General features: G+C 51.7%; 1 protein-coding gene across 1 annotated transcript in view; it reads right to left on the bottom strand.

Moving 5' to 3' along the window:
- Nucleotides 1–17,597, bottom strand: part of apobec2b (apolipoprotein B mRNA editing enzyme, catalytic polypeptide-like 2b) — a gene marked incomplete at its 5' end in the record, with an annotated part of 32,892 nt that overhangs the window by 13,902 nt on the left and 1,393 nt on the right. Inside the window, one exon of the mRNA XM_084333079.1 lies at nt 8,118–8,298. Within this exon, the coding sequence (XP_084189205.1) occupies nt 8,118–8,298 (181 nt within the window). The remainder of the gene's footprint in view (nt 1–8,117; nt 8,299–17,597) is intronic.

Genomic DNA, 17,597 nt, shown 5'->3' with positions numbered 1-17,597 from the left:
GAGTCCCGGGAGGAATACAACGCTACCGAGAGAGAACTCGGCACGGAAGAAGACGGGGAGAGCACCGTGGAGATAGAGCTCCAAGGCTCCGCAAGGAGTACCCCGAGGGAAGGCTCCCCTATACAACCGCCTTCTCCCAGCAAGGCAGAGAGGACCCTACAGCAGGCCTTCCTCATCAGCCTGAACGCCGCTGCTGAACGCGACCGACTGCAGATCCAGCAGCGAAGCGAACACGAGCAGATACGTCTAGAAATAAGACGCATTCAGATGGAAGAGAATGTGGCCCGAGAACGAGCCGGTGCTCAACGGGACGCAGCGTGCGACAGACAGCAGTCGCAACTAATAGAACAGCTGATCAGACGGACAACACCCTCTCCCTCCGCCAGAGGCTCCAGGAACTCGTCTAGACACACCTCCAGGGCGGCATCCCCTAGCCGAGTAAACAACCCTGAACTTGACCAACAGACGAGGTCTATACCCCCCACAGACCACCTCCCCCCACCGGTCCAAGCGAGACCTAGCAACCGGGAAGGAGCAGCATATCCTGTGGAGAGGCTAAACCAGAGACTACAAGCACTGGATGACCTAACTGAAGACGAAGAGGAAGAGGAGGAGAACCACGCCCGAAGACAGCACAGTACTCTACCGGACCAGGAGGTCCGGTACAGCCCAGGCTATACCCCCGCGGAGCTGCGCTACAGACCCCCGACTCTATACACGGGTGAGCACGACGCATGACCCGCACCGAGGAACAGCACCTGGACAAGCGGGCCATGGTACACTGCCGGTACCAGCCCATACCAAGGAGCGGGAGGAGACTCGCCTAGGAGGCCTCTCCCCCAACGCTCGCCGATGTATCCACAGTCAGCGTCATACATTGGCACGCCTATGGTACCCGACTTCACCCAAGAGAACCGGGCCCAGTATACAGAACTCCGCATGTGTCTGGAGACCATGTTGGTGGATGTATTGGATGAACGCCACAAATACGCCATCCTACTGAAGCACTTAAAGGTGCCCCGCGCACATAATATAGCGCTCGCCTACGCGACTTCCACCACCCCATACACAGCAGCGCTGGTAGCATTGGACCAGAGGTATGGGCGCATATGGGATTACGTGATCCAGGAGATCCGACACATCGACCGCTTACCCCCAGCAATAGACAATCGAGCACTGGACGACCTGTCCATCAGAGTGCAGTCCCTGGTAGGGATGTTGGGAGCGCAAAGAGAGAAGGGGAGGCATGAACTTTACGCCAACTCAAATGTGGAAAGGATTCTGGAGAAGCTGCCGCCCGCTCGTCAGGAGCGCTTTAGGCGGCAGAGGGACCACAGAGACCCGAATGGCCCCGAACCGAACCTCCTCGATCTAGCAGACTTCCTGGCGAGAGAAGTCAGCAGCCTACGGCTAGATACATTCGGACGGAGCACCCCTGGCTCCAGAGAAGGAACCAGACGACTAAATGATGGAAGAAGATCGGTGACTGTGATGCACCAATCGGAGTCAGTACCGAGCAGCAGGAGCCACAGTACCCCCTCCAGAACGGAGAAGTGGAAGATAGTGTGCCCCTACTGTGAGAAAGAACACTGGCTAGCGCAATGTGACTCCTTCCCCAAGCTGAACGCGGAGGAAGCAGGTCAATGGATAAAGTCCAACAAGCGCTGTTTTCGCTGTGCGCGCTCACACATGGCAGCCGAATGCCGCTTAAAGAAAAGGTGCACCAAGTGCGATGGAGCCCATCTGGACATACTTCACGACAGTAACAGACGGCGCCCTTCACCTGCACCATCCAGCCGCAAAGCGAGCGTCATGTACATCGATCCCGCCAGCAGCAGTGGAGCCCGAGTACTCCTAAAAGTAGTGCGTGTGACACTAAGCTACCAGAATAAAGTCCTGGACACTTACGCCGTCCTCGATGACGGGTCAGAGAAGACCCTTCTGCTCGCCTCCGCTGCGGCCCAGCTAGGGCTGCGGGGAAGCGAAACCCAAATGACAATTCGGACAATAAGACGAGATTTGAAGACGATAAAGGGCGAGAATGTCTCATTCTCTATCGCAGCAAGCGGCCAGCCTGAGCGACGGTACCAGATTACAGACGCTTTCACCAGCCAAGAAATAGGACTGTCGCGGTACACATACCCCGTCGCCAAGCTGATGGAGAAATATGCACATCTGCGCAAGTTACCGATCCCGCTCATAGACAATGCTATGCCGACCCTGTTGATAGGCTCCGACCATGCAGACCTCATTGTCCCGATAGACCGGGTTCATACCGGACCCCGAGGCTGTCCTGCAGCAGTCGAGACCCGTTTGGGATGGACTCTCCAAGGCCCGCTCGCCAAATCTCTCAACCGAAGTACAGCCACTAGATGTCTCCACTCCCGAGTCACAGAGGGAGAAACCGCACTCCTGCAACACGTAGAGCGGCTATGGACCTTGGAACAAATGCCCTTTAAGAACGGAAAGAAAGACATTCGCTCTAAAGATGACATTTACGCCATTCACCTCCTCGAGACAGGGACCAAGAGAGTCCCGGTCAACGGCGTGTTGAGATACGCCACGCCACTCCTGCGGCGAGAAGGAATGCCTACTTTCCACGCCAAGACAGACGCCACAGAACGGTACCTGCTGAACACGGAGCGGCGCTTAGCCAAGAACCCCGCCCAAGAGAGTGTATACCGCGCTGAGATTGAGAAGCTCATCACAGCGGGACACGTCACAAAGATGGACATTAAAGAGGCTGACCAGACCACTGAATCGTGGTACGTGCCCCACCACAAGGTCCATCACAACGGTAAAGACCGCATAGTATTTAACTGCAGCTACCAGATCGGATCCCAAAATCTGAATAAAGAGTTACTGCCCGGTCCCACACTCGGCCCCTCCCTACTCGGCGTTCTACTCCGCTTCCGCCAGGAAAAGGTGGCCATCAGCGGGGACATTAAAGGAATGTTCCTGCAGGTGAGATTAGTAGAGGCGGACAAGCCCCTGTTACGGTTCCTATGGAGAGAGAAGCCAGGAGATGAGCACCCAGCCATCTACCAATGGGAAGTCCTCCCCTTCGGAACGACGTGCAGCCCCTGCTGTGCTACATTTGCACTACAGAAACATGTAGCAGAGGACCCAGCAGCGGACGAAGAGGTCCGACACAGCGTAAAGAACAGCTTCTACGTAGACAACTGTCTACAAAGCCTTTCAACCCAAGAAGAAGCCGAGGCTCTCCTGATTAAACTCTGCGCCTCATTGATCAAAGGCGGCTTTGATCTCAGGCAGTGGGCCAGCAGCGATCCGCAAGTACTGCGCAGCCTCTCCTCCGAGGACAAGGCAGCCAGCAGCGAGACCTGGATGGCTACAATCCCGGGAGAAGCCCAGGAGATGACCCTGGGATTGGTGTGGCGATTCAAAACAGATTCGCTTCACTACAGACACAAGCCCCTGACTAAGGAGCAGGGAAGGCCGGCGGCGGCGCCGACCACCAGACGGAGTGTGTACACAACACTCGCCCGACAATATGACCCGCTAGGATGTATTCTACCGTACACCACCAGGGCAAAAATGATTGTACGAGCATTGTGGGACAAGGACCAGGGCTGGGACGACCCCATTCCCGCACACCTTGCATCCACCTGGAGAGAGTGGGAGATGGAGCTCCACTCACTCCCAGGCGTTAATATGCGCCGAAGCTACTTCCCACCCACGGTGAGGCCAGAGACATGTAAAATGGACTTACACGTCTTCAGTGACGCCTCAGAGGTCGCATACGGATCAGTAGCCTACTTACGGGCCCAAGACCAGGGGGGAGAGATCTACACAGCATTTGTCCTCGCCCGCTCGAGAATAGCCCCACGCAAGCAACAATCTATCCCACGTCTAGAGCTCTGCGCAGCCCTAGCCGGAGCGCACCTAGCCACGCTCATCCAACGTGAGCTCACCATACCGGTGTCTAGAACAATCCTGTGGTCAGATTCCACGACGGTACTCGCCTGGATCAAATCGGACTCATGCAAGTACAAAGTCTTCGTGGGAGTCAGAGTCACCGAGATTCAAGACTTAACCGAAGAGTTAACCGGAGAAACAGAGTGGCGCTACGTTGATACAAAACAGAACCCAGCTGACGTCATCACCCGGGGGATGCCCCTGGATGACCTCACCCGTCGCAATGTCTACAGTGACGGCCCCGCATTCCTAAGACTCCCGGAAGGACAGTGGCCCATGCCTATCCCGAGGGAAGCAAGTCCAGAGGAGGTGGAAAATAAGAAGTCTGTGTTCTGTGGATTGAGCACCGTAGCCTCCACCGACCCTAACATAGACGATTGCACGTCCATAGAGAGTGCACAACAAAGAACATTCCTGCGGTACCACCCGGAGTGCAAGTCCCCCGCTGATATGTCAGCAGCTAACTACGAGGAAGCAGAATTGCTTCTACTGCAGCGAGCCCAGAGAGACTCGTTCCCCGATGAATTGGCCTGTCTACAGGGAGGAAAGCCCGTCCCATCCGACAGCAGATTAATTCATCTGGCCCCAGAGAGCGACGCTCATACCCTCATCAGAGTGGGTGGTCGCCTACGCAGAGCCCCCAATCTACCGGATGACATTAAATACCTGATCGTATTGAACAGCCGACACAAGGTCACAGAGCTGATTATAAAGAAATACGATGAGGATGTACATCACGCAGGAGCAGAAAGAGTCTTCGCGGAAATCAGACGTCGTTACTGGATCCTACAAGGAAGAGAGGCGGTACGATGCTTCCAGCGAACATGTCTAGACTGCCGCAAGTGGCGCGCGCAGCCCAGCATACCAAGGATGGCTGACCTTCCTCCATGTCGCCTCCGAATCGGTGACAAGCCATTCCACTCAACGGGTATGGACTGCTTTGGCCCGCTGCACATAAAGAAAGGAAGAGGAACCGAGAAGCGGTGGGGTATTGTATTCAAATGCATGACCACCAGAGCGATACACATCGAGCTTCTCCCGACCATGAGCACAGACTCATTCCTTATGGCCTTCCGAAGATTCACATCACGGAAAGGAAGACCGTCTACCCTATTGTCCGATCATGGGACAAACTTCAAAGGCGGCGAAAGAGAGCTGAGAGAGAGCTTCCAAGCTATGGGCCCAGAACTTGAGACCCACCTCGCTCCAGCACAGGTTGATTTCCAATTCAACCCCCCAAACGCACCCCACTTCGGTGGCACTTGGGAACGAGAAGTGCGCTCCATAAAGACAGCCCTGTACGCAGTACTTGGGGCCCAGACTGTGGCGGAAGAAGTCCTAATGACAGTCCTCACGGAGATTGAGGGAGTACTTAACTCGAAGCCCCTCGGATATGTCTCCAGTGATGTGGCGGATATCGACCCAGTTACCCCCAACACACTCCTGGTGGGGCGGCTAGATCCTGCATTACCCCAGACAATGTACCGGCCTGAAGAAGCGAACGGCCGACGAATGTGGAGGTACAGCCAAGTATTAGCCGACAGGTTTTGGAGCGGTTTCCTACTGCACTACCTACCGTCTCTGCAGACCCGCCAGAAGTGGGTAAAGGAGAGAGACAATTTGACAGAAGGAACAGTCGTCATGATTATTGATCAATCACTGCCCAGAGCTATGTGGCCGGCCGGCCGCGTAAGCAAAGTGATCACCGGTGCCGACGGCAAGGTCCGAGCAGCTGAAGTGCTCGTCCAGGGTCGCACTTACACCCGTCCCGTGGCGAGGCTCATAGAACTGCCTCGACTCCCAGACACAATCGATGATGACCATGACCCTACAACCCTATGACTTTGTGAAGTTGACTGACCCCTACAGCGAACCCTTATGTGTAAATAGACAACGCGATTAATCTGTCTCTGTTTAACTGATTAGGTCTGGGACCTATTCAGGGGGTGGCTGTTGTGAAGGGCCAGATTAAACCGAATATATATATTTATTTATATATATATATTTGATTGTATTTGTATATTCTCTAATATTCCCTGATATCCCTTGTATATTCCTTGTACAATATGCATTGGATATCCATTCTAGCCTACTGAACATCCCATAATAGTCTCCATTCTACTATTGGTCGAGACCTTGGTGCCAGGCTGCCATACCCCTCAGACCCAGTTCAAACGTACCGCTCCACATGTACGAACAAGTCCTAGTTCCGCGTAGGAATCTGGCTACCGCACCACTAATGGGACTATTTGTTCATAGTGCGTATATATACTGCGCTACTAAAGTAGGACTTTCTTTTCAGTCCAGTTTCTTACCCTCCAATAGAGTCACAGACGTAAAGCCTCCCCGCGACGCCACGTGTGGGAGTAAGGCCAAGTTCGCCTACCATCGGTATTGAGACATCGTGTATATTAATATTTGAATAGTCATATTTGGCACTATATCGTCGAGTTGGACATAGTCTATTAAGCTAATAATAGTCTGTTAATATATAGTGCTTCGTGCGGTGAGAATACTACCGTAGTCAGTACCCCATCGTTTCGGGCAGAGAACTGGCTGCTTACCCAGGGTGGTTGACCCCATGTGAAGCTGCACCCGAGGAGCCCCAGAGCCGACGAGCGAGTGGACCTGTATACCGGATTATTCTACCGACGACAGCCCGCCTTCCCAGGCACGGATTATGCTTTGTATACTTTGATTATTCCATGGATAAAGACCCCCGACACTGCCGTGTGTTGGAACCCCCCCCCCTGGAGAGGACGCAAGGTGAGGAGACGCTCTGCAAGACGAGGTCGCTTCACGTCTCTCCCCCGTGGACCGGAGAGAGCCGGCCCACAAAGAGTCCACCTGCTTTCATCTGTGGTCCAAGGATCGCCGGCGCATTGAACGGCACTACAGTGGGTTCACCTGGGATACCCTTGGCCGGACGAGGCAGCCGGATTCTACCCCCCCCCCCCCCCCTCCTACTCCTGTCGGCTTACAAGCGACCGGATTAACCCCCCCTTAGTGTATCTAGTATATAATCATTAAAGTATCATTGCTGTTATTCCTTAACTATTCCAGGTCGTATATTTACCACCTGCGCCATCAGAGATTGGACATTCTCTATTGATATACCGACGAATACTCTTTGCCATAAAAGTGCATACTATTTCAATTCATAAATGTAATTAAGTGATTAAGTGCTTGCTCTACACACCATTGCTGTGTAGTAATAAACGCATACTTCGACTTCGTACATTTGTGTTGGATCCGTTTCATCTACGTGAGAGTGTTTATGATAATATATTTATGCCGTGTACTGGGTGGCCGAATATTAAGTACAAAGGTAGTGGTAGTAAGTATCATATCTAGTAATACAGTCAGGGAATTGTACCCCTCAGTTACACTGGCCCTTCACAACAATTACCTTGGATGCCATTTTGTCACAGGAAAGATTTACCTCTAGGATGGAACAATATCATCACCCACTGTAACTGAGAAGCCGTCGCTCTTGCTGAGTTTGTTATTTGATCCGAAGAGAATGGACTCTGTTTTACCCAGGTGTAATGATAGTTTGTTATCAGCGAGCCAGGTGCAGATTCTGCCGAGTTCAGAGCTGAGGGTTATAACAGTGTAACCTGTTATAAGAGAACTTCATCACCTGTATGTGGGCGTAACCTGTTATAAGAGACCTTCATCACCTGTATGTGGGCGTAACCTGTTATAAGAGACCTTCATCACCTGTATGTGGGCGTAACCTGTTATAAGAGACCTTCATCACCTGTATGTGGGCGTAACCTGTTATAAGAGAACTTCATCACCTGTATGTGGGCGTAACCTGTTATAAGAGACCTTCATCACCTGTATGTGGGCGTAACCTGTTATAAGAGACCTTCATCACCTGTATGTGGGCGTAACCTGTTATAAGAGAACTTCATCACCTGTATGTGGGCGTAACCTGTTATAAGAGAACTTCATCACCTGTATGTGGGCGTAACCTGTTATAAGAGAACTTCATCACCTGTATGTGGGCGTAACCTGTTATAAGAGACCTTCATCACCTGTATGTGGGCGTAACCTGTTATAAGAGAACTTCATCACCTGTATGTGGGCGTAACGTGTTATAAGATAACTTCATCACCTGTATGTGGGCATGGTTATAAGAGGAACCATGTGGTACAGTGTGTGTGTGTTACCTGTTGGAAGAAGGCCTCCTCTGCATGTGACGTGCTGTGTTCATCCTCCATGTAGCCTTTCACAGGCTCAGTGCTGCCCCCTGGCATGTCTACCCTGAAACACAGCAGGGTCTTGTTCCGCCCCGACGAGTACTCCACGTTTCTGAACTGGAACTTAAAGTAGAACGGGCTCATCTGTTCCCTGGGTGAGTGAGAGAGAGAGAGATGGAGAGTGTATCACGGAGAGTCCATTAATCTATTATGAAGTTGTCAACATGCTTTTCAGGGAACTCCAACAGCGAGTGTTTCACAAAGTGTTGCTATTTCTGTCCTGACGGCTCCATCTGTCATGGGGCTTTGCGACACATTAGGCTTGTTGGTGATCAGGAAGATAATCTATATACTTTATCTTTATGGTGATCAGGAGTGGAAGATCATCTATATACTTTATCTTTATGGTGATCAGGAGTGGAAGATCATCTATATACTTTATCTTTTTGGTGATCAGGAGTGGAAGATCATCTATATACTTTATCTTTATGGTGATCAGGAGTGGAAGATCATCTATATACTTTATCTTTTTGGTGATCAGGAGTGGAAGATCATCTATATACTTTATCTTTTTGGTGATCAGGAGTGGAAGATCATCTATATACTTTATCTTTTTTGTGATCAGGAGTGGAAGATAATCTATATACTTTATCTTTTTGGTGATCAGGAGTGGAAGATCATCTATATACTTTATCTTTTTGGTGATCAGGAGTGGAAGATCATCTATATACTTTATCTTTTTGGTGATCAGGAGTGGAAGATAATCGATATACTTTATCCACAATCAACGTTGCCCCAAGTAAACTGTCAATCACAGTGCATCACGTTACAATGGAAGCAGCGGTGGCCAACAAAGAGCAGTTACCTCCATACAGAGGAGGAGATGAGAAAGTCATAATAATGATATGCATCTGTGTGTTTCCTATGTGTGTCGCTGCATGACTGACTACGTTGCAATGTTTGCTACGAATAAAGACTTCTTCAAAGTCCAGTTTCATCTTTAATTTAATGATAAAAGTTCAGAAAGAAAAAGTGAGTAATCTGTGACTGTGAGTTTTGTGAGTCATCTGATCCGAGACCACTAATCATGCAGATCACTAAATATTTTCAAAAGTAAGCTAAAAATGTACCGTAGCCTTTTAATACACTGCCGCTTGGACTCATTGCATCCAGACTGTGATTGTTGTACTGTAGATGAGAACTATTTTATTGCACTATTGCTGTGAGGTTTCTGTCCTTGCTCTCTCACTCGTTCTGTTCCTTTAACCACCCTCGCTCTGTTTTCATTTGTTTTTCTGTTAATTATTTCAATTCCCTCATTCACACGCTTCTCCCCAGTGACGTCATCAGAGACGTCGCTGATTGGTTCTCTCAGGACCGCACGCTTTTCAATCACATTCCCCAGCTGTCACTGCCTTTCAATCAATCGATCCCTTATTATTTATACCCCGTTTCTCCACTCTAAGTTTGTTGGATCGTCTTGATTTTTCTCTGGTTGCATTTCCCCGTGTTGCTGCTGCTGCTGCTTTTTGCTCCTTGTGCTATCTCCAGGAGTTTCCAAGAAGCCTTCCCTTGGACACCTGTTCCCATGGCACGCCCTCGCTCCGCTGTTTGTTCCAGCACCATTACGCATTACGTCTGGGTGAGTTTTTATTGACTGTCTTGATCTATTCCGTTTTTCGTGTGTAACTATTACACTGAAGACTACCACCTTTTGTCAGACAGTCACTCACCCAGCTTTTCTATTTTTGCTTGTTCCCTTATGGGATAATATTTTTGGGACCTTCCATCTCCCTCTGTGTGTTGCTCACACCGAAGATATTATTTCACTATTGGATTGTTTTGGACTTCACTAACTGTGTGTATATTACACGAAGATATTCACTGGGACTGTGTTTGGATTTTTGCTAACGGTGTGTACATTACACGAAGATATTCACTGGGACTGTGTTTGGAGTTTGCTCACTGTGTGTATTACACGAAGAGATTCACTTGGGCTGTTTTGGAATTGTGCTCACTGTGTTTAAATTACACAAAGAATTGTTCACCCTGTTCTCCTGCTCGTTCAAACTGCACTGTGTTGACTCGTTCCCTCTCTCCCTCTCTCGGTCTCGCAACACATCTGAGATTCTGCCGAGAGAATTCTGCAGAGCGGTTCAGACGTCAACACCTGCTATCCCCAAGACTACCATCACGGGAGAAGCTGCAGAGCAGCAGAACTTTGCCCCTTGTCCTATGTACCTGTCTTGTTGACTTGCCTTTCCTGTACTCTTTATATTTAGTATCAAATAAACAAGCCCTCGTATTTGGCAACTCTGAATTCCTACTCTCTTGTGTCGTGCGTTTGGGGTCGGTATCAAACCCTAACATTACGATCCAACCAAAATGACGACCCCAGCCGACACAGAGAGGGTCAGAACCGCACTTGCAATTCAAGTCGAGTTGACCAGGGATCACGGTCTCCAATTAGAGCGGGCTGCGGCTGCGGTGCAGAACCTCAGGGATCAGGTCCTGCCTATGCAGGGTTCAATGGCCGCTATGGCGGGACAACAGTCCGAGATTCTCGCTCAGCTTCACTCGCTGGGCGACACCGTTAATACCTTTAATCTCTCACACCCTTCAGGAACATTCCCCGCAGCCCCAGCAGATCTCGCATCTCGGGAACCCCGTCTCTCCGTCCCACGGCTGTTCGACGGTAATCCCGAGGAGTGTGCCACATTCATCATGCAATGTGAGTTGGTTTTCCGTCATCAACCAAGCCGTTTTTCTGCTCATGGGTCCCAAGTGGCTTATATAACAAACCTACTTTCAGGCCATGCTGCCCAGTGGGTCACTTCCTCCTGGGCAATGGAAGCAGATTTTTTGTTTTCCTACCCAGACTTCGTGGCGGAGCTCCGCAGAGTGTTCCACCATCCAGCCCGAGGTCTGGACCCTGGAGCCCGGTTGGGGACCTTCCGACAGGGGAGCGGCAGGGTGACGGACTATGTCATGGAGTTTCGACTGGCGGCGGTGGAGAGTGGATGGAACGAACCTGCTCTTCGCCTAACCTTCTTGAGGGGGCTCAGTGACGCAGTCCGGGACCAGCTCGCTACCCGGGAGTTACCCGACTCCCTCGAGGAGCTGTTTAGCCTTGTCATCCGTATTGACGGACGCCTCCTGGAGAGAAGGCACGAGAGGACCCGACTGTTACCTCCTGAAGCACCCCGGACTCCTGGACGCCCCGTCCCCAACACTACTGGTGGTAACAGGCTTCCCCATCCGGTTCGCGAGGAGGAACCCATGCAGCTGGGACGCTCTCATCTGAGCCAGGCGGAGCGTGAGGCAAGGCTCAGGTCCGGTCTCTGCCTCTACTGCGGAGGTGCGGGACACCGTATCGCCGACTGCCCTACCCGGCCAAAAGATCAGGCTCACCGAGACCCCGGGAGATCCTGGTGAGCCGTTTTTCCCATTCCCAGCGCCGCGCACCACCTGACCATCTGATGAGCGTCACCCTGGCCTGGGGGGACCAACGTGCCACGGTGGAGGCCCTCATCGACTCTGGGGCAGACGAGAACTTCCTCGACTTCGAGTTTGCCACCCGAGCCAACATACCTCTTGAGGACCTTGTGAGGCCCTTGGAGATCTTTTCGTTGGACCAACACCGCCTGGCCGACATCTCTCAACGCACCGGCCCAGTCGTGCTGACCATCGCTGGGAACCACGTCGAGAGAATCCAGTTCCTCATTACCCAATCCCCCCTTGTCCCGGTGGTCCTGGGTAGGCCCTGGCTCGCGCTGCACGAGCCCCACATCGCCTGGTCCTCCGGTACCATCAGGGGCTGGAGCTCCTCCTGTCACGCCCGCTGTCTGCAGGCGGCGTCCTGTCCCCCGCCCCGGAGGCCGGCTGGTGAGTTGCCCCCGGACCCCTCGTCCATTCCTCCCGAGTACCACGACCTCATGGAGGTATTCAGTAAGACCAGGGCTCAGGCCCTTCCACCTCACCGCCCCTATGACTGCGCCATCGACCTCCGCCAAGGGGCTCCCCTTCCCGGCAGCCGCCTCTACAGTCTGACTGTCCCGGAGAAGAAGGCGATGGATCTCTACATCTCCGAGTCATTGGAAGCAGGACTCATTCGGCCTTCCTCCTCCCCGGTGGCGGCCGGGTTCTTCTTTGTTGGTAAGAAGGATGGGGACCTGCGACCCTGCATCGACTATCGTCAGCTCAACGAGATCACCATCAAGAACAAATACCCCCTACCTCTCATGAGCTCCACCTTCGAGCCACTGACCCAGGCCTCGTTCTTCACCAAGCTGGACCTCCGAAGTGCCTACCATCTTGTCCGTATCCGTGAGGGCGATGAATGGAAGACCGCCTTCAAGACCCCCAGGGGCCACTACGAGTACCTTGTAATGCCGTTCGGCCTCACCAACGCCCCGGCGGTATTCCAGGCACTCATGAACGACGTCCTCCGTGACATGCTGGAGGTGTTCGTGGTGGTGTACCTGGACGACATTCTCATCTTTTCCAGGACCCTCGAGGAACACATCCTGCATGTCCGCCGTGTGCTGGAGCGCCTCCTCCACAATCGGCTCTTCGTCAAGGCGGAGAAGTGCCGTTTTCACTCCAACTCCGTCGACTACCTGGGCTTCATCGTTGAGAAGGGCTTGACCCGAGCGGATCCTCGCAAGATCCAGGCTGTGGAGGATTGGCCAGAACCCACCACTCGGAAGGAGTTACAGAGTTTCCTCGGGTTCGCCAACTTCTACCGAAGGTTCATCCGGAACTACAGTCAAGTGGCGGAGCCACTTACCAAGCTGACCTCCCCCGCTCTGCCGTTCGACTGGTCCCCAGCGGCATGCGCTGCGTTCCGCTCCCTCAAGAGAAGGTTCACTTCCGCCCCTATCCTGCTCCACCCTGACCCCAAGAGACAGTTCATCGTGGAGGTGGACGCCTCGGATTCTGGCCTGGGCGCTGTCCTATCCCAACGTTCTCTTTCAGACCAGAAGGTGCATCCTTGCGCCTTCTACTCGCGTCGCTTCCTCCCCGCCGAGAGGAACTACGACACCGGCAATCGGGAGCTGCTGGCGGTCGTGGCTGCGCTGGAAGAGTGGCGTCATTGGCTAGAGGGTGCCGAGGAGCCTTTTACCATCTGGACGGACCACAAGAACCTGACGTTCATCCGCGCTTCCAGGCGCCTTAACGGTCGGCAGGCGAGATGGGCCAGTTTCCTCAGTCGGTTCGACTTCTCGCTGACCTTCCGCCCCGGTTCCCGCAACACGAAGGCCGACTCCCTGTCCCGGATGCACTCCAAGGGGGCTCCACCCTCTGAGGACCCTTCTCCCATCCTCCCGGAGGCCCGAGTGGTTGGAGCCATCACCTTGGGCATCGAGGGTGTGGTGAGGCGTGCCCTGCGCTTCCATCGTGCTCCAAGCAACGTCCCTAGGAATCGTCTCTTCGTCCCCGACTCTGTCCGGTCCCAGGTACTGCTGTGGGGCCATACCAGCCGGTTCGCCTGCCACCCAGGCGTCCATCGCACGTTCTCCTTCCTGGCTCGTCGTTTCTGGTGGCCCACCATGCGGAACGACGTCAAGGAGTTCGTATTGGCCTGCGCGGTCTGTGCCCGCAGCAAGGCCTCTCACCAGGCACCCTCCGGGCTCTTGCAGCCACTTCCCATTCCGAGCCGTCCATGGTCACATGTGGCGCTCGACTTCGTCACTGGTCTACCCTCCTCCCAGGGGAACACCTGCCTTCTGACCGTGGTGGATCGATTCAGCAAGGGGGTCCACCTCGTGGCCCTCTCCAAGCTTCCCTCAGCGGCCGAGACGGCGGACCTCCTGACGCACCACGTGTTCCGCCTTCATGGCTTTCCCCAGGACATCGTCTCTGACCGGGGGCCCCAGTTCACCTCCCAGGTATGGCGGGCTTTTTGCAAAGGGTTGGGGGCAACGGTCAGTCTCTCCTCTGGCTATCATCCCCAGACAAACGGGCAGACGGAGAGGATGAACCAGAGCGTAGAGTCAGCTCTTCGGTGTGTGGCAGCCGAGAGACCGGCATCCTGGAGCCGTTTCCTTCCCTGGGTTGAATACTCCATCAATTCAATGGTCAGTTCCGCCACCGGCCTCTCCCCTTTTGAGGTCTCCCTGGGCTACCAGCCCCCTCTTTTCCCCGCACAGGAGACGGAAGTGGCAGTTCCCTCCGTGCAGGTCCACCTCGACCGCTGCCGACGAGTTTGGGAGATCACCAGGACCGCGCTGCTCCGAACATCTGAGCGCGCCTGTCGTGGTGCCGACCGGCGCCGGGTTCCTGCGCCGACTTACCGCCCTGGGCAGAGGGTGTGGCTCTCCGCGAAGGACCTCCCGTTACGGTCCTCGGCCAAGAAGCTCAACCCCCGCTTCGTCGGGCCTTTCGAGGTCCTAAAGGTACTCAGTCCGGCGGCCCTGCGCCTGAAGCTTCCTGCATCCATGCACATCCACCCCGTGTTCCATGTCTCCCGGGTTAAGCCCGTCTCCCTCAGTCCCCTTATGCCTCCAGCTCCTGATCCGCCGCCTCCCGTGTTGGTGGATGGTCACCCCCAGTGGCAGGTCCGCCGGTTGATGGGCGTTCGTCGGCGGGGCCGGGGGTTCCAATACCTGGTGGACTGGGAGGGTTACGGCCCTGAGGAGCGTAGCTGGGTCTCCCGGCAGCTCATCGTGGATCCCGGCTTGATCACCGACTTCCATCGAGCCCATCCTGACGAACCGGGTCGGCCTGGTCGCCGGGTGGCTCCCGTGGAGGGGGGGGTACTGTGAGGTTTCTGTCCTTGCTCTCTCACTCGTTCTGTTCCTTTAACCACCCTCGCTCTGTTTTCATTTGTTTTTCTGTTAATTATTTCAATTCCCTCATTCACACGCTTCTCCCCAGTGACGTCATCAGAGACGTCGCTGATTGGTTCTCTCAGGACCGCACGCTTTTCAATCACATTCCCCAGCTGTCACTGCCTTTCAATCAATCGATCCCTTATTATTTATACCCCGTTTCTCCACTCTAAGTTTGTTGGATCGTCTTGATTTTTCTCTGGTTGCATTTCCCCGTGTTGCTGCTGCTGCTGCTTTTTGCTCCTTGTGCTATCTCCAGGAGTTTCCAAGAAGCCTTCCCTTGGACACCTGTTCCCGTGGCGCGCCCTCGCTCCGCTGTTTGTTCCAGCACCATTACGCATTACGTCTGGGTGAGTTTTTATTGACTGTCTTGATCTATTCCGTTTTTCGTGTGTAACTATTACACTGAAGACTACCACCTTTTGTCAGACAGTCACTCACCCAGCTTTTCTATTTTTGCTTGTTCCCTTATGGGATAATATTTTTGGGACCTTCCATCTCCCTCTGTGTGTTGCTCACACCGAAGATATTATTTCACTATTGGATTGTTTTGGACTTCACTAACTGTGTGTATATTACACGAAGATATTCACTGGGACTGTGTTTGGATTTTTGCTAACGGTGTGTACATTACACGAAGATATTCACTGGGACTGTGTTTGGAGTTTGCTCACTGTGTGTATTACACGAAGAGATTCACTTGGGCTGTTTTGGAATTGTGCTCACTGTGTTTAAATTACACGAAGAATTGTTCACCCTGTTCTCCTGCTCGTTCAAACTGCACTGTGTTGACTCGTTCCCTCTCTCCCTCTCTCGGTCTCGCAACACATCTGAGATTCTGCCGAGAGAATTCTGCAGAGCGGTTCAGACGTCAACACCTGCTATCCCCAAGACTACCATCACGGGAGAAGCTGCAGAGCAGCAGAACTTTGCCCCTTGTCCTATGTACCTGTCTTGTTGACTTGCCTTTCCTGTACTCTTTATATTTAGTATCAAATAAACAAGCCCTCGTATTTGGCAACTCTGAATTCCTACTCTCTTGTGTCGTGCGTTTGGGGTCGGTATCAAACCCTAACAATTGCACTATTTTACTCATGTATGCTCTTTTATGTCCATCTTATTGCACTACCCTTATTCTGTCTATTTTATACTCTTATATGTCTTCTATGTCTGCACTTTATGCATTGCTTTTATTTAGTCAGAAACCTGCTAATAGTCTTTTATAGTTTTGAATGTCAGAAATCCATCATAATTAATAACAAATATATTACAATATTCTTCCTTTTTTATGTTAATAGATTTTAATGACATACATCTATTACAATCTGCGTAGTTTCTTTGATTAATTACATTTATGCTAATTGTATGCCTATGTCTATTCTGTGTCTACAATCACTCTTTCTTGTATGATCATGTTCAATGCTGCCTTCAAGTGGAACTTGTGAGTTTGTGGTCTCGACTTCAAGTGGGGTGAAGCCACAGAGGACACTGTTGCTAGGCAACTGGGCAATGTGTCCTGAAGCCACTGAGGCGAACTATTTTCCACTTGCAACAAGAACGCACGTGTTTATGAAGTACTGAGCATACAAGTGGCTAAACAAGACTTGGATTATAGTCGTGAGAGAGTTTGTAATCGGATGTTTCGATATAGCTTTGCTGTTGTTAAACCAAATCTCGATCAACTTCAATTCATCCAAGTAATTCAACCGTTTTCTGGAGACATGCAAGAAGAACCTTTGGGTGAAGTGCTCCTTTAACACGTCTGTTCAGGACCCACAGCCATCGTAAGGCCTTAGAATGTTACATCATTAGCTCCTTTAAGGGCATCTAAATAATAATAGACTTTATTTGTATAGCACCTTTTTTTTTTTTTTGTATTTTATTTTTTTATTATTTTTTAAACAAACATGACAACACACGATAGGATATACAAACACACATTATGCTCCAGCTCGTACCCCCCCCCCCCCCCCTCCCGGACCCCCCATTGGATAATCCAACCATTATAACTTGTTCCTAACCAGACACTACAATTATATGCTAGCTTTTATTCTCTCCACCACTTCTAACCACATTGCCATTTTGGATTCATTGAGACTCAAAATTCTTGCTGTAGATATTTCTTGATAAATCACATCAAGATATGTAAGAATCCAGACCTTCCGGCACATTTTTTCCGGTTGAAACCATCGTGATGCTATCATATATCGTATAGCACCTTCCATACAAGAATTGCAGAAGTGCTTTGCAGCAGAAACAAAATAGACATAATTAGCATAAAATTAATGAATAAAAAAAGTATACAAATCATAATTTTTAGGTGAAGTGCTCCTTTAAAGAGTTGTATAAGAGAGTAAACGGACTCTCGTCTAAAAACACAGTCGGATCCCAAGCCTGATCCGAGACCCGTCAGGCCCCCGGAGGACTAGTGATTTACTGCTTCAATAACATTTCCACGCATATGTGCCTCCTTCCTTTCTCGATAACAGTAAACTGTTGTGCTCTGGAGGCATCATGGAATCTCCTCAAACAACCATCCCATTATAGCCTCTGCCCTAAACAGCAAGCGTTCAGAGGAAGAAAACGGGAAGCAACAGATGGAGAGAACGATACAGCA

Source organism: Notolepis coatsorum (genome assembly GCF_963971535.1).
Source record: "Notolepis coatsorum genome assembly, chromosome: 17".
NCBI classification, from domain to species: Eukaryota; Metazoa; Chordata; class Actinopteri; order Aulopiformes; family Paralepididae; genus Notolepis; species Notolepis coatsorum.
This window is presented reverse-complemented; position numbering and strand designations above follow the sequence as displayed.